Source organism: Culex pipiens, chromosome 2, assembly GCF_016801865.2.
Source record: "Culex pipiens pallens isolate TS chromosome 2, TS_CPP_V2, whole genome shotgun sequence".
Lineage (NCBI taxonomy): Eukaryota > Metazoa > Arthropoda > Insecta > Diptera > Culicidae > Culex > Culex pipiens.
This window is the reverse complement of record NC_068938.1, coordinates 118,600,767-118,626,076: the sequence shown is the minus strand read 5'-3', so window position 1 is coordinate 118,626,076 and position 25,310 is coordinate 118,600,767. Positions and strand designations below refer to the sequence as shown.

At 29.4% G+C, this 25,310-nt stretch overlaps 2 protein-coding genes across 3 annotated transcripts; one reads left to right on the top strand and one right to left on the bottom strand.

Annotated features, from left to right (window-relative positions):
* Nucleotides 1–18,420: 18,420 nt before the first annotated feature.
* Nucleotides 18,421–18,988, top strand: LOC120419431 (microtubule-associated protein Jupiter). 2 transcript variants are annotated; one of them, XM_039582109.2, is made up of 2 exons: nucleotides 18,421–18,537; nucleotides 18,611–18,988. In XM_039582109.2, the coding sequence occupies exon 2, from the start codon at nucleotides 18,616–18,618 to the stop codon at nucleotides 18,967–18,969; it is 354 nt and encodes a 117-aa protein (XP_039438043.1). In that variant the 5' UTR covers nucleotides 18,421–18,537; nucleotides 18,611–18,615; the 3' UTR covers nucleotides 18,970–18,988. The 2 variants fall into 2 exon arrangements, with proteins under 2 accessions (XP_039438043.1, XP_039438046.1); XM_039582112.2 differs by having other exon boundaries at nucleotides 18,438–18,460.
* A 1,076-nt stretch (nucleotides 18,989–20,064) lies between these two features.
* On the bottom strand, nucleotides 20,065–23,247 carry LOC120419430 (mitochondrial pyruvate carrier 2-like). The gene is made up of 4 exons (XM_039582108.2): nucleotides 23,018–23,247; nucleotides 21,124–21,164; nucleotides 20,576–20,638; nucleotides 20,065–20,506 (listed from the first exon to the last, which is right to left on the bottom strand). The coding sequence occupies exons 1-4, from the start codon at nucleotides 23,100–23,102 to the stop codon at nucleotides 20,321–20,323; spliced, it is 375 nt and encodes a 124-aa protein (XP_039438042.1). The 5' UTR covers nucleotides 23,103–23,247; the 3' UTR covers nucleotides 20,065–20,320.
* Between the last annotated feature and the right edge of the window lie 2,063 nt (nucleotides 23,248–25,310).

The following is a 25,310-nucleotide window of genomic DNA, read 5'->3' as shown; positions in this document are numbered from 1 at the left end:
CTGCACAACGCTTATCTTGCTGTAATTACAGGTTACAATATTCCAACACGGGAAATACCATGTTTTCATCTTTAGATGAGCGTGTAATGCTAACCAGTAAGATAAGGGGCTCCTGGCCGGTACCTTGCTAACCTCGGGGATTGGAAGGTATGTTAGTAAACATCTATTGTCCGTTTCTTTCAAAGGTACACGCCGCGCGGCATTTCAGAATGTGCCGCAGACACTGTTGCCAGCGATTTTTTGCACTTTTGGTGCAATAAAAAACATACATGTACGCGGTCGCATGATAGCGGCATCGAGCCAGAATTAGGGGATTAGATCATGTGGTTCAAAACGAAACTTTTTTCAAGAAAAACAAGATTTTTCCGACTGAATAAAAAATTTGCGAGCATCTTCCAACTATTGGGTACTAAACTGCCGTTCTACGCATAATTGTCCTATGTTAGTTTTGGACGATTTTGACTTTATGACATTTTTAAGTTTAGTTTGATGTGTACTTTAAGAAAAACACATAAAATCTGGTACTTTGTTTGGAAACTCATTAAAATCCACATCAAGTCTGTTTGTCCCATCGTTAAACTTCTACGCATAATTCTGCCGTTCTACGCATAATTGTCCCATGTTCAAAAAAGTGGAACTGAGAAAAACACGATTGAAATTTTTCGATCGATTTCTGTGTTTCTACGCATAATTGTCCCGTGGGTTCCTATTCGCCCTATGAGTCCCTAATTGCCCCAGTTAGCAATTTATCACCCTAATTTGTGATTATCTTGCTATACAACTGGTAAACAAGACATAATGCTTAGTAAAACTGATGATTCCGTGTTAGAAAAAACTTGGTGGGACAATTATGCGTAGAAGTTTCACGATGGGACAAACAGACTTGATGTTGTTTTTAATGAGTTTGCGAACAAAGTACCAGATTTTATGTGTTTTTCTTAAAGTACACATCAAACTAAACTTAAAAATGTCATAAAGTCAAATTCGTCCCAAACTGACATGGGACAATTATGCGTATAACGGCAGAATTGTCCCACCAAGTATTTTCTATCACGAAATCATTAGTTTTACGAAGTATTATGTCTTGTTTACCTGTTGTATAGCAAGAAAATCACAAATAAGGATGATAAACTGCTAACTGGGGTGATTAGGGACACATAGGGCGAATAGGAACCCACGGGACAATTATGCGTAGAAACACAGAAATCGGTCGAAAAATTTCAATCGCGTTTTTCTCAGTTGCTCATTTTTGAACATGGGACAATTATGCGTAGAACGGCAGTAAAGCCCTATGTAGGACCTATTAAAAAAACTCTAGACATACCTCGAGACATACCCTTTGAAAAGGATGACGTTGGGTGAACTTGAAAAAAGGATGGAAAGTATCCTTTTGAGGGATACTTCAGATTTTGAGTGTACAATAATACCGTGTTGTGCATAGAAAATTACCTTTGGCTTTAGGACCCTATTTTGAGTACGCTGAGCAGCGACCAAGTTGTGTTTGTCTTGAATCTTATCGGTAAAAGATTAAATCGAAGCAACCGTGTTTGGAAAAGAAGCGTGCAGCGTTGCCACATGTACAGATTTGTCTGTCATGGTACAGATTTTCAGCAAAGATCTGAGTCCCACTTTAACTTTTGGGGGGGGAGCGGGCGATTATCGTGGGTTGCCAGTGCCAGTTCAGACCCTTCATCCAAGACGCAATCCCAAAAAAAAAAAAAAATTTGTGTTGCACACGCACACCACTGAACTTCTTTTTTGCCCACACGCATACACCCTCTTACGAAGCGTTACGATACGACGAACTGTCATTTTTTTTAATTTTGTCGGAACGTTGGCTTCATCGTAATCTGTTCGGCTCGTACCTTTTTTTTGCCATTTGCCAAGGATTGGACAATCCGTTGCTGTGTCCACCTGTCGCGGTGGCGCAATTGGTGGAGCGGGAAGAAACGTCCAGGAAGCGGCGGGATCACCCGCGGAGCATGATCGGAGGAATCATTCCGGAGGAAGAGGACCACACGTGGCAAACAAACCTAAGTGTCGCCCCAGATGGCAAGAACCGGCCAGTGTGACCACGATCGGATGTTTTCACGAGCAGGAGTTGGAAACTAAAACAATATCCTCGGGGACCTTCTGGCGATGGAAGGTTCCGGCAGTTAGTGCACCAGGTTGGTTGAATGTATTATGTTTGAAATGTAAATTCTGTACGGGATTCCTTTTTAGTTGTCCACCTAGCACGGGAAAAACGGCATCGGCATCTGACAAACAACATGGTCCAAAACAAAACCATCGATATTATCAACGTGCCGCCCTCCATCGGGTCACTGGAAAAGGGGTGACGTCATCTTCCGGCAGTGCACGGCGCTGCCTTTTTCTCGCAAAAAGTCATGCCGAGGAAGCCTCGTCGTAGTGGTCGTCCTGTAGCAGAGTTGAACGTCAAACGTGCAAGATTGCGACAAGTGCTCGGAGTTTGCTGCCCAAAACGACTTCACTGAAGAAATTCAGTTTTTCGGGACGTTCCTGGATCCAGATATCAGAAGCGGATGTAGCATCGACCGGGGCAAACCATTTGCAGTACCTGATGTAGCTGCTCACCATCAGAGCGAAATCTGGCGCCGCATGCTCATGAAGAAAGTCATGAAAAACGTCGTAGCCGACACAAACCAACAGCAACAGCAGCCGGCAAGTCAACAGCCGCGCATTCCGGCCCCACAAGAGCTCCAGTTCCACATCCAGAGATGAACAGCGCAAGATGCTGCAGGCCTTCGAACCGGCCGTCCAGCAGTTTGTCCAGTTCGTCTGCCCCAACATCCAGCGCATTATGTCGCTGCTGAGCCAAACGGTCGCCGGAGCGAAACAATTCTATTCGCCGCCACCGCAGCAGTCTGTGGCCAACTCATTGTTCCCCGGCAGTCCAACTCGCTGCAGCAGATTCAACATCTTGCAACTTCAGGGACGCCACGCCGCCGGGGCCGGCCAAGGTCGCTTCGGCAAGAGTTTCGTCAGCGTTGATTAGCTTAAGTGCTGCACATTTGTTCCTATTTTTTCTATTTTCGAGAGAGAATTGACTTCTCGCACCCTTTTTGTTCCGCTTCATCTGCAGGAAAGTAGCTTTTCTTTAACTATTCAAAGTTCATTTTTTTTTTAAATTTAATTTGAATTTCACCTCAAAACAATAATTTTTCGATCCATTCTTAACTATGTTTCGTTCCCTCGCTATTTTTTACGACTTAAAGTTGCCATCATTACTAAATATTAAAAAAATGCAAAAGTTCTTAGTTACAAAAAAACTAAAATACAAAATCACAAATTACAAAATTTTAAAATAACACAATTACAAAAAAAAACAAAATTATACAAAATTGCCTAAATGCAATTTTACCTAAATTTCACTATATTCATCAAAATTTTGCTTATTTTACCAAAAATGATTTGATGTTCACAAATATTAACTATATTAATCAAAATTGAATAAAATTGAACTCAAAAAAATGTCATCCAATAATAATAAACTTACCTCGTTTTTATTTAATTTACCATAATTAATTTAATTGTGTAACTAAATTCAGCTAGTATTTATTTTTTTCTAATTTTATACTGAATTTTAACGAAAATTTACTAATTTTTAACTTGTAGTTACTAAGTTTTACAAACTTAAACTAATTTGTACTTATCTGTTAAAATTTTACAATTTTAGACTAGTTTTATTCTATTAAACTGAATTAAACTTATTTTAAGTAAATTGAACCAAATTTTAATCAATTTTCCTAAATTTTACTTCATTTAACTAAATAAAACAAATTTTGCCATGATTAAGTAATTTAAATAAAAATTTGCTTATTTTTAAGTTCTATTCTCTTATTTTGACTTATTTTGAACTACCGTCATCAGGGGTAACATTGAGTCTGTGGGGTGAGATTGGGTCATACAAAAATGCTGAAATTTGTATGACCCAATCTCTCATCAGGGGTGACATTGGGTCTGGGGGTGAGATTGGGTCATACAAATTTCAGCATTTTTGTATGACCCAATTTCACTCCCCAGACCCAATGTCACCCCTGATGACGGTAACTAATTTGAAATTTAGAAACTAATTAATACCTAATTTAAGCTTATTTAAACTAATGTTTACTTTATTTTGACTTATTGAAACTAAATTTGATTAAAGTTAACTAAATTTAACTTAATTTTACTAAATTTTACTAAATTAAACTTGATACTCAATTAACGTAAATCATGTTCAATCAATTTAAATTAAGATAAATTAATTTAAATTCAGTTAAATTTTGTTAAATTTTGTTGAATTTATGTATTTTTTTAAATAGAATTATATTTAGTTAAATTAAGTTGAAATACGTTGAACAAGGTTAAATAAAGTTGAATTATGTTAAATTTAGCTAAAAATAAAGAAACATAGATAGACTTAGTTAATTGAACATTATTAAATTTCAAATAACTTTATTTAACTTGGGTTATTTAAATTAAGCTTTATTTAACTTAATTTATCTTTATTAAACTTAAATTACCTTAATTTAGCTTAATTTATCTTTATTTAAATTAAGTTATTTCAATATTTAGCTAAAAAAGAAACTAAGATAAACGTAGTTAATTGAACATAATATAAATTCAAATAACGAAATTTAACTTAGATTTTTAAAATAAAGCTTTATTTGACCTAATTTATTTTTATTTAACCTAAATTTCCCTTATTTAGCTTAATTTAGCTTTATTAAAATTAATTTAACTCAATTCTACTAAATTTAACAAAATTTAACTTAATTAATCTATTCTGAACTAAATTTTGCTTAATTTATCTTTATTCAACTTAATTTAAATAAACTTACCTAAATTAAATTTAATTTAGTTTAACTTAATTTTACTTGATTTAACTTAATTTAACTTGATTTAACTTAATTTATTTTAATGTAACTTAATTTAATTTAATTCAACTTAGTTTAACATAATTTAACTATATTTAACTTAATTTATCTCAATTGAACTGTATTTAACTATGTTTAACTTAACTGAATTTATTTTTATCGAATTTTATTTTACCTGATTCATCTTTATTGAACTTAATTTACCTTAATTTTACTTAGATTATTTGAATTTATCTTTTATATCTTAATTAAAATTAATAGTACCTAATTAACGTAATTCAACTTAATTTTACTGAATTTAACAAAATTTAGCTCTATTTCACAAAAAATAACTAAATTCATCTAAATTCAATCAAACTCATTTTAATTTAACGTAATTCAACTTATTTTAACTTAATTTAACATAATTTTACTAAATTTAACTCAATATAACGTTAATTATATTCAATCAATATGAATTAAGATAAATTTTGTTAAATTAAGTGAAATTTTAACTAAGTTTGATTAAATTTAGTTAATTTTTACTTAATATAACGTAATTCAAATAAATTTATCTTAATTTAACATAATTTTACAAAATTTAATTAGGTTAAATTTTGTAAAACATTAATTATGTTCAATCAATTTAAATTAAAATAAATTATCTTAATTTAAGTGAAATTAAGTTAAATTTAGTTCAGTTTGATTGAATTTAGTTGAATTCAGTAAAAAAAAATTAAATATAATTATATTTAGTTAAATGAAGTAAAATTAAGTTGAATTACGTAGACTGAAGTTAAATAAAAATGAACTATGTAAAATTTAACCAAAAAAAACTTAGTTAATTGAACACAATTTAACTTCAAATAACTTAATTTAACTCAAGTTATTTAAATGAAGCTTTTTTTAACCTAACAAAAATTTTCCTTATTTAGCTAAATTTAGCTTTATTCATCTTTATTTAAATTAATTTAACTAAATTTACTAAATTGAACAAAATGGAACTTAATAAATCTATTGTGAACTTAACTTTGCTTAATTCATCTTGAGTTTACTTAATTTACCTTAATTTAACTCAATTTATGTTTTTTAACGTAATTTAAATAAATTTATCTTAATTTAATTTAACTTCATTTAATTTTATTTTATTTGATTTAGCTTGATTTAACTTAATTTAACTAAATTTAACTTAATTTAACTTAATTTAACTCAATTTAACTTAATTTAACTTAATTAAACTTAATTTAACTTAATTTATCTCATTTAACTAAATTCAACATAACTTATTTTTTTCTCGAATTTTATTTTACCTGGTATATCTTTATTGAACCTAAATTACCTTAATTGAACTTAGTTTATATGAATTGATCTTTATTTATATTAATTTAAATTAATTTAACTTTATTAACGTAATTCAATTTAATTTTACTTAATTTTATTCTATTTAACAATTCAACTGAATTCAACTCAATTCAGTCAAACTTAACTGAGTTTCACTGAATTTAACTTAATTCAATTTAATTTATCTTAATTTAAATTGATTGAACATAATTTACGTTAAATTGAGTTAAATTTAGTAAAATTATGTTAAATTAAGTAAAATTTAGTTGAATAACATTAAATTTAGTTATGTTTGATTAAATTTAGTTTTTTTTTTTTTTTATTCTTTGTCCTCTATCTTAACCTATACCCTAACTGGCTCAATCGGCCTTGCCATCACGGAGCCGTGCGTCTATTTATAGATCTCGAGATCTATTGTTCTTATTCATGATGGATGATGATGATCTCCAGGGGGGTCTTCTTGGAAGAGTCTTCCTTCCTTCCTTCACGCGTTGTGGTGTGGTTGGTTGGTCATCTTCCCGTCCTGTTTGCACTCAACCACCACTATCTGGTTCTAGCGGGGGGAGCGGCGTGCGTGTGTGTTTTGGTAATTAATTACCGGGGTTCTGGTGCTCCCAGAGGGAGCAAGGGGGTCTAGTTGCCACCGAAAAATCGGTGACGAGGTGACCGGGCGGGATTCGATCCCTGATCGTCTGCTTGGAAGGCAGATCGCTTAACCATCAGGCTAAGTACCCGGACATTAAATTTAGTTGAATATAGTTATTCTTATTAAATAAAATTTAATTTTTGTTAAATTTAGTAAAATAAAGTTGAATTACTTTAAATTTAGCTTTAAAAAACATAGATACACTTAGTGAATTGAACAAAATTCAACTTCGAATAACTTAATTTCACTAAGATTATTTAAATTAACTAGCATTTAACATTATTTAACCTTATTTAACTTTAATTACCTTAATTAATCTAAATTTCGCTTAATTTATCTTTTTCAACTTAATTTACCTTAATTTTACTTAATTTATATCAATTTAACTTTATTTAATTTATGTTATCTCAATTTAAAAAAATTAAACTTTATTATCGTGATCTACTTTATTTTTTACTGAATTGAACTCTAATTAACAAAAAATAACTAAATTCAATCAAACTTAACTAAATAAAACTTATTTTGACCTAATTTTATTTTAATGTATTTTAATTTAATTTAATTTTACCAAAAAAAAAACACTAAATTAAGTTAAATTCTATTAAACTTTATTAAATTTAACGTATTTCATTTAAATTTAACATAATTTATCTTAAGTTAACTTAATTTATATTATTTTTCTTTATTAAACTTAATTTATTATAATGTAGCTTAATTTATCTTAATTGAACTTTATTTAATTTAACTTAATTGATCTTAATTAATCCTAATTTATCTTTATTTAAATTAATATGACTCAATTTATCATAATTGAATTTAATTTAACTGAATTTATCTATATTTAACCGTATTTAACTTAATTAACAAACATTAAACTATTTGTTACTAAATTTGAATTAATTTAGCTGACTTTTACTAAATTTTACATAATTAAATCAAATTGACAAAATTTAACATAATTTTACTTAATTTTACTAAATTTTACTCCAATAATAATAAGTTTAGCCTAATTTAACTTTATTCAACTTAATTTAACTAAATTTAGCTAAATTCAACTGAAATTTACTCAATTTAACTTAATTTCACTAAATTCAACTGGATTTCACTACATTTAACTTAATTTACCTTAATTTTAATTAATATAATTGAATTAAATTAAATGTAACATAATTTTACAGATTTTATTAAATTTAACTAAATTCATCTACATGTCGCTAAATTTAACCATTTTCAGTTAAATTTAACTAAATTAAATTAATTAATTAAATTAATTAAATTTGACTAAATTAAGTAGAATTCAGCTTTTTTATTTTTTCTAAATTTAAGTAAATTTTACCTAGCTAACTAACTTTAACTAAATTGAAACTAGCTGGAATTAATTTTGTTAAATTTTCACTTATTTTTACTTAATTAAACTAAATTTGCTTGTTTTTAGCCTATTTTTTTATTAATTTATTTAAATTTAACTCAATTAAACAAATTAATACTAAATTTAACTTAATTTAGCTAAATTTAAGTAAACTTTACTAAATTAAACTTCTTTCAACTTGATATAAGTTAATTAAACTTAATTTAACGTTATTTAACTTAGTTTACTTAAATATTACTAAATTTAGCAATATTTAACATAATTTAACTTTATTATACTTTATTTAACTTGATATAACTTTATTTAACTTTACTTAACTTTATTTAACATTATTTAACTTTATTTAAGTTTATTAAAGTATATTAAACTTTATTTCACTTTATTAACCTTTATTTAACTTTATTTAACTTTATTTAACTTTATTTAACTTTATTTAACTTTATTTAACTTTATTTAACTTTATTTAACTTTATTTAACTTTAATAAACACAATTTTACCTTAATTAAACTTAGTTTATCTAAATATATCTTAATTTAACTTAACTTAACTAAATTCACTATATTAAACAATACTTAGCAAACCCAATTTAACTATAATTTAATTTAGTTTGAAAATTAACTTAATTTATCTAAATTAAACTTAGTTTAACTAAATTTAACTAAATTTAAGAACAACTGATTCTAACTAAATTTAAAGTCAAATGATTCTAACTAAATTCAACTGAATCAAACTAAATTTAACTGAAATAAACTAAATTTAAATAAATTAAACTAATTTTACAAGGTTTAACTTGATTTAACTAAATTTTGCCGAATTTAACATGTTGTAACTAAATTTAACTTAATTTTGTTTTATTTCACTAAATTTTACCGACTTTAACTTAATTGAACTAAATTTAACAACATTTAACTAAATTCAGCCAAACTCTACTAAATTTAACTAAATTCAACTAAATTTGACTAAATTTAACTAAATTTAAATACATTTAACTAAATTTTACTATTTTTAATTATATTTAACTAAATTTTACCAAATTTAACTTTATCGAACTATATTTAGACAAATTTAACATTTTTTTCTATATCTGTCTTAGTTTAACTGAATTCAACTTAAATTAGTTTACTATAGCTGAACTTATTTAAAATTAACTAAATTTAACCAAAATTAACAAAACTTAACTAAAATCAACTAAATTGAACTAAATTTTACTAAATTTAACTTATTTAAACTTTATTTTACTTAAATTAAGTGAATTCATCTGAATTTATTTAACTTAATTAAACTTTATTTAGCTTTATTTGACTTAATTTAACTTAATTTAACATTATTTAACTTTATTTAACTTAACTTAATTTAACTTATTTTAACTTATTTTAACTTAATTTAACTTGATTTAACTTTACTTAATTTAACTTGATTTAACTTAATTTAATTTAACTTAATTTAACTTGAGTTAACTTAATTAATCTGGACTTACATTTGACTGAATTCAAATAAAATTAACTTAATTAATATATTTTTTTATGAAATTAGTTTAATTATAATCAAATTAATTCAGTTAACTACATTTAACTAAATTTGTTTAAATTTTATTAAATTTAACTAAGTTTTATCAAATTTAACTAGATTTATCGAAATCTATTTCAATTTTACTTAATTTATTTAAATTGAACTGAAAAATACAATAAATTCCTTTGAATTCAACTAAATTTATCTAAATTTATCAAAATTAATCTTAATGTAACTAAATTTAACTATATTCAAATAAGTTCGACAAAATTTAATCAAATTTGACTTGACTTTACTTAATTCACATCAATTTAACTTAACTAAGCTAAATTTGACTGTAATATACTACATTAAACTGTTTTTAACTAAATTAAACTAAACTACCTAATTTCAACTAAATTTTAATAATTTCTACTAATTTTAAGTTATTAAAACTATTTTATCAATAGTTTTATCAATTTCAGTTATTTAAACCAATAGGACCAGTTTAAATTTATTTAAACTTATTAATTCAACTTTTATTTATATAAGCTAGTTTTAAATAGGTTTAGTGGCTTTTATTGTGATTTTAAGAATTCTTTGAATAAACATTTTAATCTGTTTTGTTTTTTTGTCACCCTATTTGTATTGATCACCCTAACCGCTTTAAACTGAATCCGGAAATACTAAAGAAGAAGAAGCACCCCCAAAATGCGCCCGTTCCGCCATCGCTTTTTTGCCCGTTATCGTGGTCAAAACGGGCCCAAAAGCGTGCCACAGACGGGCGTAACACAGCGGCCAAAATGCGTAACGCCCGCCTAAATGTTGCATTCTGGCACGCAATGGGCCACAACGAGGGGAAAAAGCGTGCTGAAAATCGGGCCCGCTTTCAGGCAAAACGTCCCCGCTTTTTGGCCGTTTTCCGCCCATTTTTCTATGTGGGGTACAGAATCTGTACGTACAGATGACAGATATTTGGGTCACCGTACAGATTTGTACAGATTTTCAGATAAAACAGATTCTTACTCAAAATGATATTATTGAATAGTTAAGTTATTGCAATTATCTCAATATTTAAGAACTTTTCATTGATTAAATCTAGTTTAACTTTTGAAATATTTAGAATTGGATCATGCTTATATTTTTTAACAATCTTAGATCCAGTTATGCTAGAATATATTGAACTAGCAATCTCTCTCAATACTAACCCTTCCACTAACATTTACACACAAGATCCTCTGTAGTTACTCTTAGGTTTAAGAGAACTGTATTTACAAAAGCCGACTCATTGCTAACCAGGTTTCAGTACCGACAAGCACCTAATAAACATAATGCATTTCGTTCTAATATAGTTATAACCAAGGTTATAACATAATTTCCAGCATTTCCCATTCTTCTCAAAAATGATTTTGAAAGGAGAACACAGGTGGGTAATTCTCTACCAACTCACACGAAATCGGGAAAAGTTGCCCCGACCCCTCTTCGATTTGCGTGAAACTTTGCCCTAAGGGGTAACTTTTGTCCCTGATCACGAATCCGAGGTCCGTTTTTTGATATCTCGTGACGGAGGGGCGGTACGACCCCTTCCATTTTTGAACATGCGAAAAAAGAGGTGTTTTTCAATAATTTGCAGCCTGAAACGGTGATGAGATAGAAATTTGGCATCAAAGGGACTTTTATGTAAAATTAGACGCCCGATTTGATGACGTACTCAGAATTCCGAAAAAACGTATTTTTCATCGAAAAAAACAATAAAAAAGTTTTAAAAATTCTCCCATTTTCCGTTACTCGACTGTAAAAAATTTTGGAACATGTCATTTTATGGGAAATTTAATGTACTTTTCGAATCTACATTGTCCCAGAAGGGTCATTTTTTCATTTAGAACAAAATTTTTCATTTTAAAATTTCGTGTTTTTTCTAACTTTGCAGGGTTATTTTTTAGAGTGTAACAATGTTCTACAAAGTTGTAGAGCAGACAATTACAAAAATTTTGATATATAGACATAAGGGGTTTGCTTATAAACATTACGAGTTATCGCGATTTTACGAAAAAAAGTTTTGAAAAAGTTACTTTTTGCGTTTCTCTTTGTTTCGTCGTCCGTGTCTGTCGCGGGTGACCATGAACGGCCATGATCGATGACGACCAACTTTTTTAAAACTTTTTTTCGTAAAATCGTGATAACTTGTGATGTTTATAAGCAAACCCCTTATGTATATATATCAAAATTTTTGTAATTGTCTGCTCTACAACTTTGTAGAACATTGTTACACTCTAAAAAATAACCCTGCAAAGTTAGAAAAAACACGAAATTTTAAAATGAAAAATTTTGTTCTAAATGAAAAAATGACCCTTCTGGGACAATGTAGATTCGAAAAGTACATTAAATTTCCCATAAAATGACATGTTCCAAAATTTTTACAGTCGAGTAACGGAAAATGGGAGAATTTTTAAAACTTTTTTATTGTTTTTTTCGATGAAAAATACGTTTTTTCGGAATTCTGAGTACGTCATCAAATCGGGCGTCTAATTTTACATAAAAGTCCCTTTGATGCCAAATTTCTATCTCATCACCGTTTCAGGCTGCAAATTATTGAAAAACACCTCTTTTTCGCATGTGCAAAAATGGAAGGGGTCGTACCGCCCCTCCGTCACGAGATATCAAAAAACGGACCTCGGATTCATGATCAGGGACAAAAGTTACCCCTTAGGACAAAGTTTCACGCAAATCGAAGAGGGGTCGGGGCAACTGCTGTGTGAGTTGGCGGAGAATTACCCAGGTAAAATAAAATCTTAAATACTTCAAAATAAAAGTTGTAATGAATCCAACTGAAAATAATGAGGCATAAAGTTTATTGTATTTATTTATTAATTTGAATATATTTTTAAATAATATGAAAAAAATGATTTTTTTCATATCCATAATCTTGCTTATTGCATTTAACGCATTTGCTGCAAAAAAAAAAGTTTGATAATAAATATTATCTTTCAAGTATTCCATACTTTATATGCAAAAAATCAAACCATCCACATTAACGACCCCCGGGTCTTTTGTGGTCTCTATTGCAAGTTTCTGCTCGAACCTAGGAGTCCGAAGGCTTGAATGGGGAGGGCACCCAAACCTCTTTTTACTCCAAGGAACCTTCCACCCCAGTGTTTGAACTGACGACCTTCGGATTGTGAGTCCAACCGCCGCCAGCGATTCCACCGGAGTAGGCTTGGTTTGGTGTGTTGTTTGTACTTATGGCATGGAAACGACTCCTACACCTGGAATGACTTAACGGCCTAACAACCAAGGCCGGGACCGACATTTTACTTCCTCATCCGATGGAAGGTTGCAGCAGATGGGAATCGAACCCAGAATCATCCGCTTACAAAGCGGACAGCGTAACCATTCGGCCACGCACTGCCACAACTTTATATGCACTAAATTTGAAAAATATTTACAACCGCCTTGTAGTTGCCTGAATATTGACAAATGTAATCCTCGTTATTCAAAACATTATTATTTGTTTCTTGAAAGGTAACGTCATTATGTCACATTAAACCATTTAATAAATAAAATCTGGCTAAAGTAAATTTTATTGAAAGTTTTCGATAAACTATGTTTTGTACCTTCAACTGGGTCGATCGGGATTGCAGTCTGAATATTATGGATATGGATAACAGTCTAACATGAATTCTTAAATTCTTAAATTCTTAAATTCTTAAATTCTTAAATTCTTAAATTCTTAAATTCTTAAATTCTTAAATTCTTAAATTCTTAAATTCTTAAATTCTTAAATTCTTAAATTCTTAAATTCTTAAATTCTTAGATTCTGAAATTCTGAAATTCTGAAATTCTGAAATTCTTAAATTCTTAAATTCTTAAATTCTTAAATTCTTAAATTCTTAAATTCTTAAATTCTTAAATTCTTAAATTCTTAAATTCTTAAATTCTTAAATTCTTAAATTCTTAAATTCTTAAATTCTTAAATTCTTAAATTCTTAAATTCTTAAATTCTTAAATTCTTAAATTCTGAAAAGCTGAAATTCTGAAATTCTGAAATTCTTAAATTCTTAAATTCTTAAATTCTTAAATTCTTAAATTCTTAAATTCTTAAATTCTTAAATTCTTAAATTCTTAAATTCTTAAATTCTTAAATTCTTAAATTCTTAAATTCTTAAATTCTTAAATTCTTAAATTCATAAATTCTTAAATTCTTAAATTCTTAAATTCTTAAATTCTTAAATTCTTAAATTCTTAAATTCTTAAATTCTTAAATTCTTAAATTCTTAAATTCTTAAATTCTTAAATTCTTAAATTCTTAAATTCTTAAATTCTTAAATTCTTAAATTCTTAAATTCTTAAATTCTTAAATTCTTAAATTCTTAAATTCTTAAATTCTTAAATTCTTAAATTCTTAAATTCATAAATTCTTAAATTCTTAAATTCTTAAATTCTTAAATTCTTAAATTCTTAAATTCTTAAATTCTTAAATTCTTAAATTCTTAAATTCTTAAATTCTTAAATTCTTAAATTCTTAAATTCTTAAATTCTTAAATTCTTAAATTCTTAAATTCTTAAATTCTTAAATTCTTAAATTCTTAAATTCTTAAATTCTTAAATTCTTAAATTCTTAAATTCTTAAATTCTTAAATTCTTAAATTCTTAAATTCTGAAATTCTGAAATTCTGAAATTCTGAAATTCTGAAATTCTGAAATTCTTAAATTCTTAAATTCTTAAATTCTTAAATTCTTAAATTCTTAAATTCTTAAATTCTTAAATTCTTAAATTCTTAAATTCTTAAATTCTTAAATTCTTAAATTCTTAAATTCTTAAATTCTTAAATTCTTAAATTCTTAAATTCTTAAATTCTTAAATTCTTAAATTCTTAAATTCTTAAATTCTTAAATTCTTAAATTCTTAAATTCTTAAATTCTTAAATTCTTAAATTCTTAAATTCTTAAATTCTTAAATTCTTAAATTCTTAAATTCTTAAATTCTTAAATTCTTAAATTCTTAAATTCTTAAATTCTTAAATTCTTAAATTCTTAAATTCTTAAATTCTTAAATTCTTAAATTCTGAAATTCTGAAATTCTGAAATTCTTAAATTCTTAAATTCTTAAATTCTTAAATTCTTAAATTCTTAAATTCTTAAATTCTTAAATTCTTAAATTCTTAAATTCTTAAATTCTTAAATTCTTAAATTCTTAAATTCTTAAATTCTTAAATTCTTAAATTCTTAAATTCTTAAATTCTTAAATTCTTAAATTCTTAAATTCTTAAATTCTTAAATTCTTAAATTCTTAAATTCTTAAATTCTTAAATTCTTAAATTCTTAAATTCTTAAATTCTTAAATTCTTAAATTCTTAAATTCTTAAATTCTTAAATTCTTAAATTCTTAAATTCTTAAATTCTTAAATTCTTAAATTCTTAAATTCTTAAATTCTTAAATTCTTAAATTCTTAAATTCTTAAATTCTTAAATTCTTAAATTCTTAAATTCTTAAATTCTTAAATTCTTAAATTCTTAAATTCTTAAATTCTTAAATTCTTAAATTCTTAAATTCTTAAATTCTTAAATTCTTAAATTCTTAAATTCTTAAATTCTTAAATTCTTAAATTCTTAAATTCTTAAATTCTTAAATTCTTAAATTCTTAAATTCTTAAATTCTTAAATTCTTAAATTCTTAAATTCTTAAATTCTTAAATTCTTAAATTCTTAAATTCTTAAATTCTTAAATTCTGAAATTCTTAAATTCTTAAATTCTTAAATTCTTAAATTCTTAAATTCTTAAATTCTTAAATTCTTAAATTCTTAAATTCTTAAATTCTTAAATTCTTAAATTCTTAAATTCTTAAATTCTTAAATTCTTAAATTCTTAAATTCTTAAATTCTTAAATTCTTAAATTCTTAAATTCTTAAATTCTTAAATTCTTAAATTCTTAAATTCTTAAATTCTTAAATTCTTAAATTCTTAAATTCTTAAATTCTTAAATTCTTAAATTCTTAAATTCTTAAATTCTTAAATTCTTAAATTCTTAAATTCTTAAATTCTTAAATTCTTAAATTCTTAAATTCTTAAATTCTTAAATTCTTAAATTCTTAAATTCTTAAATTCTTAAATTCTTAAATTCTTAAATTCTTAAATTCTTAAATTCTTAAATTCTTAAATTCTTAAATTCTTAAATTCTTAAATTCTTAAATTCTTAAATTCTTAAATTCTTAAATTCTTAAATTCTTAAATTCTTAAATTCTTAAATTCTTAAATTCTTAAATTCTTAAATTCTTAAATTCTTAAATTCTTAAATTCTTAAATTCTTAAATTCTTAAATTCTTAAATTCTTAAATTCTTAAATTCTTAAATTCTTAAATTCTTAAATTCTTAAATTCTTAAATTCTTAAATTCTTAAATTCTTAAATTCTTAAATTCTTAAATTCTTAAATTCTTAAATTCTTAAATTCTTAAATTCTTAAATTCTTAAATTCTTAAATTCTTAAATTCTTAAATTCTTAAATTCTTAAATTCTTAAATTCTTAAATTCTTAAATTCTTAAATTCTTAAATTCTTAAATTCTTAAATTCTTAAATTCTTAAATTCTTAAATTCTTAAATTCTTAAATTCTTAAATTCTTAAATTCTTAAATTCTTAAATTCTTAAATTCTTAAATTCTTAAATTCTTAAATTCTTAAATTCTTAAATTCTTAAATTCTTAAATTCTTAAATTCTTAAATTCTTAAATTCTTAAATTCTTAAATTCTTAAATTCTTAAATTCTTAAATTCTTAAATTCTTAAATTCTTAAATTCTTAAATTCTTAAATTCTTAAATTCTTAAATTCTTAAATTCTTAAATTCTTAAATTCTTAAATTCTTAAATTCTTAAATTCTTAAATTCTTAAATTCTTAAATTCTTAAATTCTTAAATTCTTAAATTCTTAAATTCTTAAATTCTTAAATTCTTAAATTCTTAAATTCTTAAATTCTTAAATTCTTAAATTCTTAAATTCTTAAATTCTTAAATTCTTAAATTCTTAAATTCTTAAATTCTTAAATTCTTAAATTCTTAAATTCTTAAATTCTTAAATTCTTAAATTCTTAAATTCTTAAATTCTTAAATTCTTAAATTCTTAAATTCTTAAATTCTTAAATTCTTAAATTCTTAAATTCTTAAATTCTTAAATTCTTAAATTCTTAAATTCTTAAATTCTTAAATTCTTAAATTCTTAAATTCTTAAATTCTTAAATTCTTAAATTCTTAAATTCTTAAATTCTTAAATTCTTAAATTCTTAAATTCTTAAATTCTTAAATTCTTAAATTCTTAAATTCTTAAATTCTTAAATTCTTAAATTCTTAAATTCTTAAATTCTTAAATTCTTAAATTCTTAAATTCTTAAATTCTTAAATTCTTAAATTCTTAAATTCTTAAATTCTTAAATTCTTAAATTCTTAAATTCTTAAATTCTTAAATTCTTAAATTCTTAAATTCTTAAATTCTTAAATTCTTAAATTCTTAAATTCTTAAATTCTTAAATTCTTAAATTCTTAAATTCTTAAATTCTTAAATTCTTAAATTCTTAAATTCTTAAATTCTTAAATTCTTAAATTCTTAAATTCTTAAATTCTTAAATTCTTAAATTCTTAAATTCTTAAATTCTTAAATTCTTAAATTCTTAAATTCTTAAATTCTTAAATTCTTAAATTCTTAAATTCTTAAATTCTTAAATTCTTAAATTCTTAAATTCTTAAATTCTTAAATTCTTAAATTCTTAAATTCTTAAATTCTTAAATTCTTAAATTCATAAATTCTTAAATTCTTAAATTCTTAAATTCTTAAATTCTTAAATTCTTAAATTCTTAAATTCTTAAATTTTTAAATTCTTAAATTCTTAAATTCTTAAATTCTTAAATTCTTAAATTCTTAAATTCTTAAATTCTTTAATTCTTTAATTCTTTAATTCTTTAATTCTTTAATTCTTTAATTCTTTAATTCTTTAATTCTTTAATTCTTTAATTCTTTAATTCTTTAATTCTTTAATTCTTCAATTCTTTTATTCTTTAATTCTTAATTTTTTAAATTTTTTAATCTTTAATTCTGTAATTCTTAAATTCCTAAATTCTTTGATATTTTTTAAATTTTTAATCTGAAGGATTTTGAATTTTGGAATTATTAAATTATATATTTTTTATTTTATTAATTTTTAATTATTAGAATTTTTAAGCTTTGAATTTGTTATTTTTAAATTTTGTTTTGTATACATGTTTCTTTTAATTTTTTTAATCGCAGAATTTTTTATTTCTCAATTTTGAAATGTTGTTTTTAATATTTGTATTTTTGAATTTGTGCGTTTATGGATTTTCTCTTTGGTTTACTTCTTTTCAAGCAAAATACAAAATCCTTCCTTTTAATTTCAAGATTCTGCTTTTTGAGATTCGGCATCATAAGGCACTTTGGAATTTTCAATATTATAATATCGATTACAAAAGAAAGCGAAGAAACGTCTTTCCTTGACCGTTTCTTGGGCGTTTTTTTTATATGGAGTTTTGCGTTCCTTCCGAGCTGCATATCAGCATTTAGTATTGTCATAAGATTGTTCAAAATGCATGTTAAAAAAAAGTTTTTTACAAAAAATATACCGTACAGATAATGGTACAGATATTCGCTATGCTTGGTGCAGATAAGACAGATTTTTGGACCCTCTGATACAGATGAGCATGTGGCAACACTGGAAGCGTGTGAAAATTTGAGTGAAAAACCATTGTGGTAAAAGGTGCGGTCTGCTTGAATTGTTGTTAGGTGACCTCATTTTCTGTTTGTTGAAAAAAGGAGAAGTTAGCGTTACTTTAGGTGCGAAAATCGATCATTTTTTGCAAAGTTTTGTGTTAACTTGTCAACCGTTGAATTTTCCGCAAAATTGCAGACAAAATGGGTTCCACCGAGTACAGCATTGGTCTTTCGGACGAGAAGAGCTCCAGCCGTGTGCTGAAGCCTCCGGGTGGCGGCCATTCCGACATCTTTGGTTCTCCGGAAGTGAAAGCCAACCCACCGCGGCCGAAATACAACCAGCAGAACTCTTCCAACATGAACGGCGTGATGGGAACAATGGATCCGAACCTGAAAGGTAACTCAGCGCAGCCGGAATCGGCCCAGGCTGCAGCTTCTGACGCACCCAAGGCTGCTGGCCAACCATCGGCGGCTCCCGCTTCCGCCAACCAGTCGGACCAATCTGGCGGACGAGCCCGTGTTCCCCCGGGTGGCTTTTCGTCTGGCCTTTGGTAAACGCTCATGCTTGCAAAAATACTCGGGGAAAAATCAAAGCACATTGACCTACATCAACCAAAAGGGCATCACTTGAAGAATTCTTTTATCAAATTATACAAAACCTCTCTTACCTTCGTACTTATCGATTAGAATTCTGTAGTAACAGTTCAATAGGGCGAATCTGCATTTGTAAACAAGCAGTCTATCCCCCTCCTACTTAACGTGAACAGTCACTTGAGAAAAAGGGTTAGACTGCTTGTTTACAAACGCAGATTCGCCCTATTGAACTGTTACTACGGAATTGTATGCCTCGATTCACCGGCAGCCAGCCAAAGATAAATAACTCACACTATCAGTATGACAAATATGCATTTAAAACGACTTCACCAACACCGTAAATGATCTCCAAAAAAGCTCCTAATTTATCCTTTATCTCTCTCGTATAAGTGCTTGATAATTAGGATTAAAGAAAACAAAAAAAGAAGGACCATTCCTGAGCACTTTTTGCAAAACTTTTCGCTTTCGAAGTCGATGTCTGACGCTAACTCTGCTCCAGCAAAAAAGAAAAAAAAAAAGTACCGGAAGATAAATTGTAACCAGATTTGTGACAATTTAGATTTCTGTATTTGATTGCCTGAACAATAAATATGTAGTGCTAAAAGATGACTCATGTTATCATTGCAAAAGAAAGAACTTGCCCATTCCCGTAAACTTATTCGTTGTATTGTCCTTCTTGTCGTTTGTCCTTTTGATATCTAGAAGGCACCACCGACCTATAATGAATAGAACTAATTTCACCTGAACCAGATTTTTACTACCATGACAGCCATTCATTACCGGCCGTTATTAGTGCTCCACCGCTATATTTGTGCTTCCACCAAAAAATGCCCAGAACCAAAGTATCTCAGTTGAAAGGTTGTCCAAATCTCTGAATTGCAAATGTAACATTCTGGAGCAGAATGTTATATTTGAAATTGTTAAAACAAAAAAGTCAGAGTAGAAAGTAAAGTTGTACCCGAGTTTGTGGGTGTTCCGAATATGTGGGATGACTGAACTCAATTTGAAATTGCAGATTCTTAAACTTAATACAACAACATAATAAAAACACAGTGCTTGTTATAATAATATTCAAGTGCAACTTTACTAATAACCGTTCAATGCCTATTACAAGAATGTTATAAATATTTTACTACTGTTTCCACCTTTTAGCTCAAGTTATGGCTTTATTAGTACGGACATCTTCTAATATGTTGACAACAAATAAACATGAAAATATTCGATACAAAATACAATTCGCTACCCGTGTGCGTTTCAAAAAATGTTTTGTTTTCTGTTATAGTTGGTTAGGCTTGGTATCGTGTCGTAAAAATCAATCCTTTTTAGCGGGCTCCTCCGGCAGCGCTGGGTGAGTTCTTGCATAGTCCCACGCTCGGTACAGCTGGGCCAGTTGCGTGAAGGCGACGAACAGGTTGACCGAAAATAGGCCGTAGTTTTTCGGAATGATCACAAGCGAGTATCGCGACCAAATCAAACCAGTGGCAGCCAGGGAAGCGGACTGAGAAGAAAGAAAGAAAAGGGTTTTGAAAAACGCAAAATAAGAACTAAGCATGTTTGAATTACTTACTTGGCTAACGCTTAGCTGATCGGCAGGGCGTCGGAGATCAGACAAACCCGCAATCACCAATCCCTGAAAAAAGGTTGATTGTTTTCTAATTTATATTGATTTTTTTTAAATTTGCGATGTTGAAATTTCATTGTACTAATACTAATACGCAAACAAAAATATAAAATATAATTAATATAAAAAATGGGAAATTCAACCTAAAAACCAAAAAAGCCGCAGATTTTGGAAATATCACATGAAAAATTCTGGGTTTTGAACAATTAGGTTGTTCAATTTCTCCAGTTACCAGTCACCAATCGATTTTCAGTATTAACATAAAAATGAGTATTCTTTGGATAAAAAAAACCCCTGCAGCCTTTTTTTATGTCTTGGGATTAGCAGCAGGTTAGGCCCAAATGTGGATTTTTCGAACACTTGGATTTAGTAACGTTGTAAAATGCATTATAATCTTTTACAGTTGTCTTGTAAGGATTAGCTTTAAAAACTATTAACATTAAACAATATTACAACGCTCTTAAATATTTTATAAAGAAATACTGTTATCTTACCCATTTGAATACCGGTGCCCAGAAGAAAATTGTTTTTGGTCCTGTTAGAAAGATATTTTTTTTTTAAATAAATGTTAAGTTTAATATATGAAGGCAGACGTGCATTCGCTCTTAGATGTTTGACATTATACTACATGAGGTACCGGGTGATGTACTTTAAAGCAGTGCTTAAATCACAGTTACAACAAAACATCAATTTTTTCTAACGATTACGGCTAGTGAGCAAAGCTTGACTTTTCAAGAACTTGCCATTCAGAACAAACTGAGGCTGTTAGGGATGCATTCTCAACGGGGGTACCAGGCCTACTTGATTTACATGGCAGGAGGTACCAACCCACAAGAAAGGTTGAGAATCGCTGCTAGGGTGTAATATGGTTGTATGGAAAAAAATTAAGTTTTCCAAATTTGTTGAGCACAGCGACTTCTCAGTTCCTTTTGCTGCCGTTCTACGCATAATTGTCCCATGTCAGTTTTGGACGATTTTGACTTTATGACATTTTTATGTTTAGTTTGATGTGTACATTACACAAAGTTTGGTACTTTGTTCGGACACTCATTAAAAATAACACCAAGTCTGTTTGTCCCATCGTTAAACTTCTACGCATTATTGGGTCCTAAAATGAAGCTTAAATTGCTGATATTATTGTTTACAGCGATAAAGCTTATTTTTCTGAGTACAATGACCCTTTGTACAACCACAAAGAGTTTAAAATGGATTTTTAAATCAATTTTGAAAAATTAACCTAGCGGTCCTTTTCGACAGAAAAAGTCCTAATTGACAGCTCGTCCCAAGGGGACCATAGTTGATCCATCGAAAAATGTTGTCTTGTAAATTTTTTTTTGCATTAAAATAAAAAAAAGTGATCAGAAATGGTTTTTGATCGTGTTTTTTACCGTTGTAGATAAAAATTGCCATATGGCTTTAGTACCCAGTTGTCCCACTAAATCATTAGTTTTACTAAACATTATGTCTTGTTTACCTGTTGTATAGCAAGAAAATCACAAATAAGGGTGAAAAACTTCTAACTGGGGCGATTAGGGACACACAGGGCGAATAGGAACCCACGGGACAATTATGCGTAGAAACACAGAAAACGGTATAAAACTTCAAATCGCGTTTTTCTCATTTGCACTATTTTGAACATGGGACAATTATGCGTAGAACGGCAGTTCAGAAGGGGGTTTCAAAAGCAAGTTAGCACAATACTCTCTTCGGGAAAGTTGTAGAGCACCTTCCAGAGCATCCGAAAATAAGTTTGGTTTTGATGTAGCGTGAAACGTGGATTTTTCAAATATCAATCAATATCAAAATTCAAAAAATGATTTTTCCCATACAAACCTATATAAAAAATTGAATCGCTTTGCGCAAAGTGAGTACTGAACCAATCGTTCTCAAACTTTTGAGGGTTGTTTAGGATCCAAAAATGAACTGAAAAATCGCTTTGCTGGAAAATCAATTTTGTTATTACACACTAGGGATGCACGTATGTTTGTTAAAAACATAAATTTCGATAATTATTTGCAATGGCATTTTATCTTCAAAACAAAACGTGAGCAACGGTAAGCTGTGAAATTATTTGCTGATAAAGTGGGGGTGCAATCAATGAAAATGTTATCACACTTATCATTGATGCAGCCGGTACTCAAACAAGATATCTTCAAGTATTCGATGAAAATATCGATACATTGCATGTTCCATCTGTGATTTTTATTTCAACTTTTAAGTCAACATCACAAACATTAATAACTTTATATAAGACAATTATGTAATATTAATGTCGTGCCACCGGTATAACTGTGCGAAGTTGAAGGTCAAGAATCAATGCGTAAATAAAAAAAAGAACGCACGACAACTCCTGACCAAAGACCTTGATGATAAATTTTGTTCAATTACCTGCTGCGTGGTTCCATAGTGGCCTCAATGATTTAGGAACTAGCGGATCAGTGGCATTGATTAATCCATTGTAGATTTTAGACATCTTGCTGGCTCAATGATATTCTTTTTGTTCACTTAAATTACTAAATTTGAAATGCTTTTAACCTGGTTTAAAAATGATCACCTCACGCAAGACGTGAACATACGTTCTGACTTTCTTCGTGAACGATCGAAGAAAAAGTGAAAATAATAATATGTTTGACGTTCCAATACGTCAATGTTGCCTAAACGTCTGTTGTCTCCTGCAAAGTATTTTCATACGCTTTCGTACTCATACGTTGGCATGATGAAAAGTTTGAAATGAACTCGTTTAAATCAAGAGTTAATTGGGTACTAAAGCCCTATGTAAATGTTTATGTACAACGGTAAAAACACGATTAAAAACCATTTCAGATCACTTTTTGTCATTTTAATGCAAAATGTTTTTTTGACAAGACAACATTTTTTCGATGGATCAATCCCCTTAGAACAAGCTGTCAAGTAGGAGCTTTTCTGTCAAGAAGGACCGCGAGGTTAATTTTTCAAAATTGATTTGAAAATCCATTTTAAACTCTTTGTGGTCGTACAAAGGGTCATTGTACTCAGAAAAATAAACTTTATCGCTGTAAACATTTTAGCTGCTTCATTTTAGGACCCAATTATGTGTGTTATGCTCTTTGTACATATTGATTGTAATATGTTATGTGTAAATTGTTAGTTGTGGTAGCACTACATTATTGTGTTTCATACAGTATGTAAAAAAAGTATTTACTATTCGGGTTGCACAGTTCAACGGAAACAAAACGTGAGAAATGAGTTTAATAAACGAATTTAGTGTATTTCGATTAAGCGCGAGGTTTACAGTTCGAGATCAACTTTGAGAGTGAGAAACGGAAGTGGCAAAACGCAGAAGGCGTTGTTGCTCGCAAGCAAGAAAGGAAGCACAACTGTCAAAGTAGCGACAACGGTCGAGGGATAGGACAGTCGTTGTTTACACTCTAATACTCCTCCTCAACGACCACTGCCGGGCGCTGCAAGTCCAAGCAGCGAAGACAGCTTCCGGTGCTTCACGGCTCCTACGGGTTTGGTGAGCACGTCCGCAATCATGTCCTCGGTCGGACAGTACTCCAGCTGTAGCACCTTCCGTTCACAGAGTTCCTTCACGTAGCAGTGCTTGGTATCTACGTGCTTGGAACGCCGCGTTGTTCTTTCTGCTGCAACAAATTTGATGCAACTTTGGTTGTCCTCCTTGATGGTCAACGGTTTCTGCTCCGGTTCGCCGAAGTCTTCCATCAGGGTCAGCAGCCAGACTGCTTCTTGGGATGTGTCGCAAAGAGCGACGAACTCCGATTCCATGGACGACAGGGTCACGCACTGCTGGAGACGACTTGCCCAGGAAACAGCTCCTCCGGAATAGAGGAAGACGGATCCGGTTGTAGATTTCCGGGTCTTCAAATCGCCGGCCCAATCCGCGTCGGAGTAGCCGACCAATTCTTTGTCTGGATCGTCGTAGCGGAGCTGCCAGGATTTCGTGGCTTTGAGGTAGCGGACCACTCGCTTGGCCGCCGCCATGTCCGCCTGCGTGGGCGCCGTGACACTCCGTCCGAGTATCGAGGCACTGACTGCTATGTCCGGTCTGGCACAAACCGCCACATAGAGGAGCGCGCCGACGAGGCTCCGGTACTCCGTGCTGTTCTCAAGTGGACGACTTTCTTCTACGGTCTTGATGAATCCTTCGTCCATTGGAGATTTGGCACCTTTGGCATCCGAGAGTCCGAAACGTTCAGCTATACGGTCGATATAGCCTTCGAGGGAAATGCCATACTTCCCTTCGTTGCACTTGACCTCCAGTCCCAGGAAAAAGTTAGCTGGGCCAAGGTCAGTCATCTTGAACTCCTTCTTGAGCAACGAATAGATCTTCTCGATTTCGCCCCCAGACTTGCAGCCGACCAAGATGTCGTCAACGTAGACTAACAGGTAGATGCGCTTACCTTCGACGACCTTCACGTAGAGACAAGGGTCTGCGGTGCTCTGCTCGAACTCCAGCTGCTCGAGGACCGTGTGCAGACGCTGGTTCCAGCAACGGGCCGACTGTTTAAGCCCGTAAATGCTCCTCCTCAAACGGCACACCAGGTCCTCCTTGCCTTGCTCTTCGAATCCGGCGGGTTGCCTCATGTAGAGTTCTTCTTGCAGCACTCCGTTCAAGTACGCCGTCTTGACGTCGAAGTGTCGCAGCTGCAAGTTGTGTTTGCTCGCGACGGCCAGTAGCATT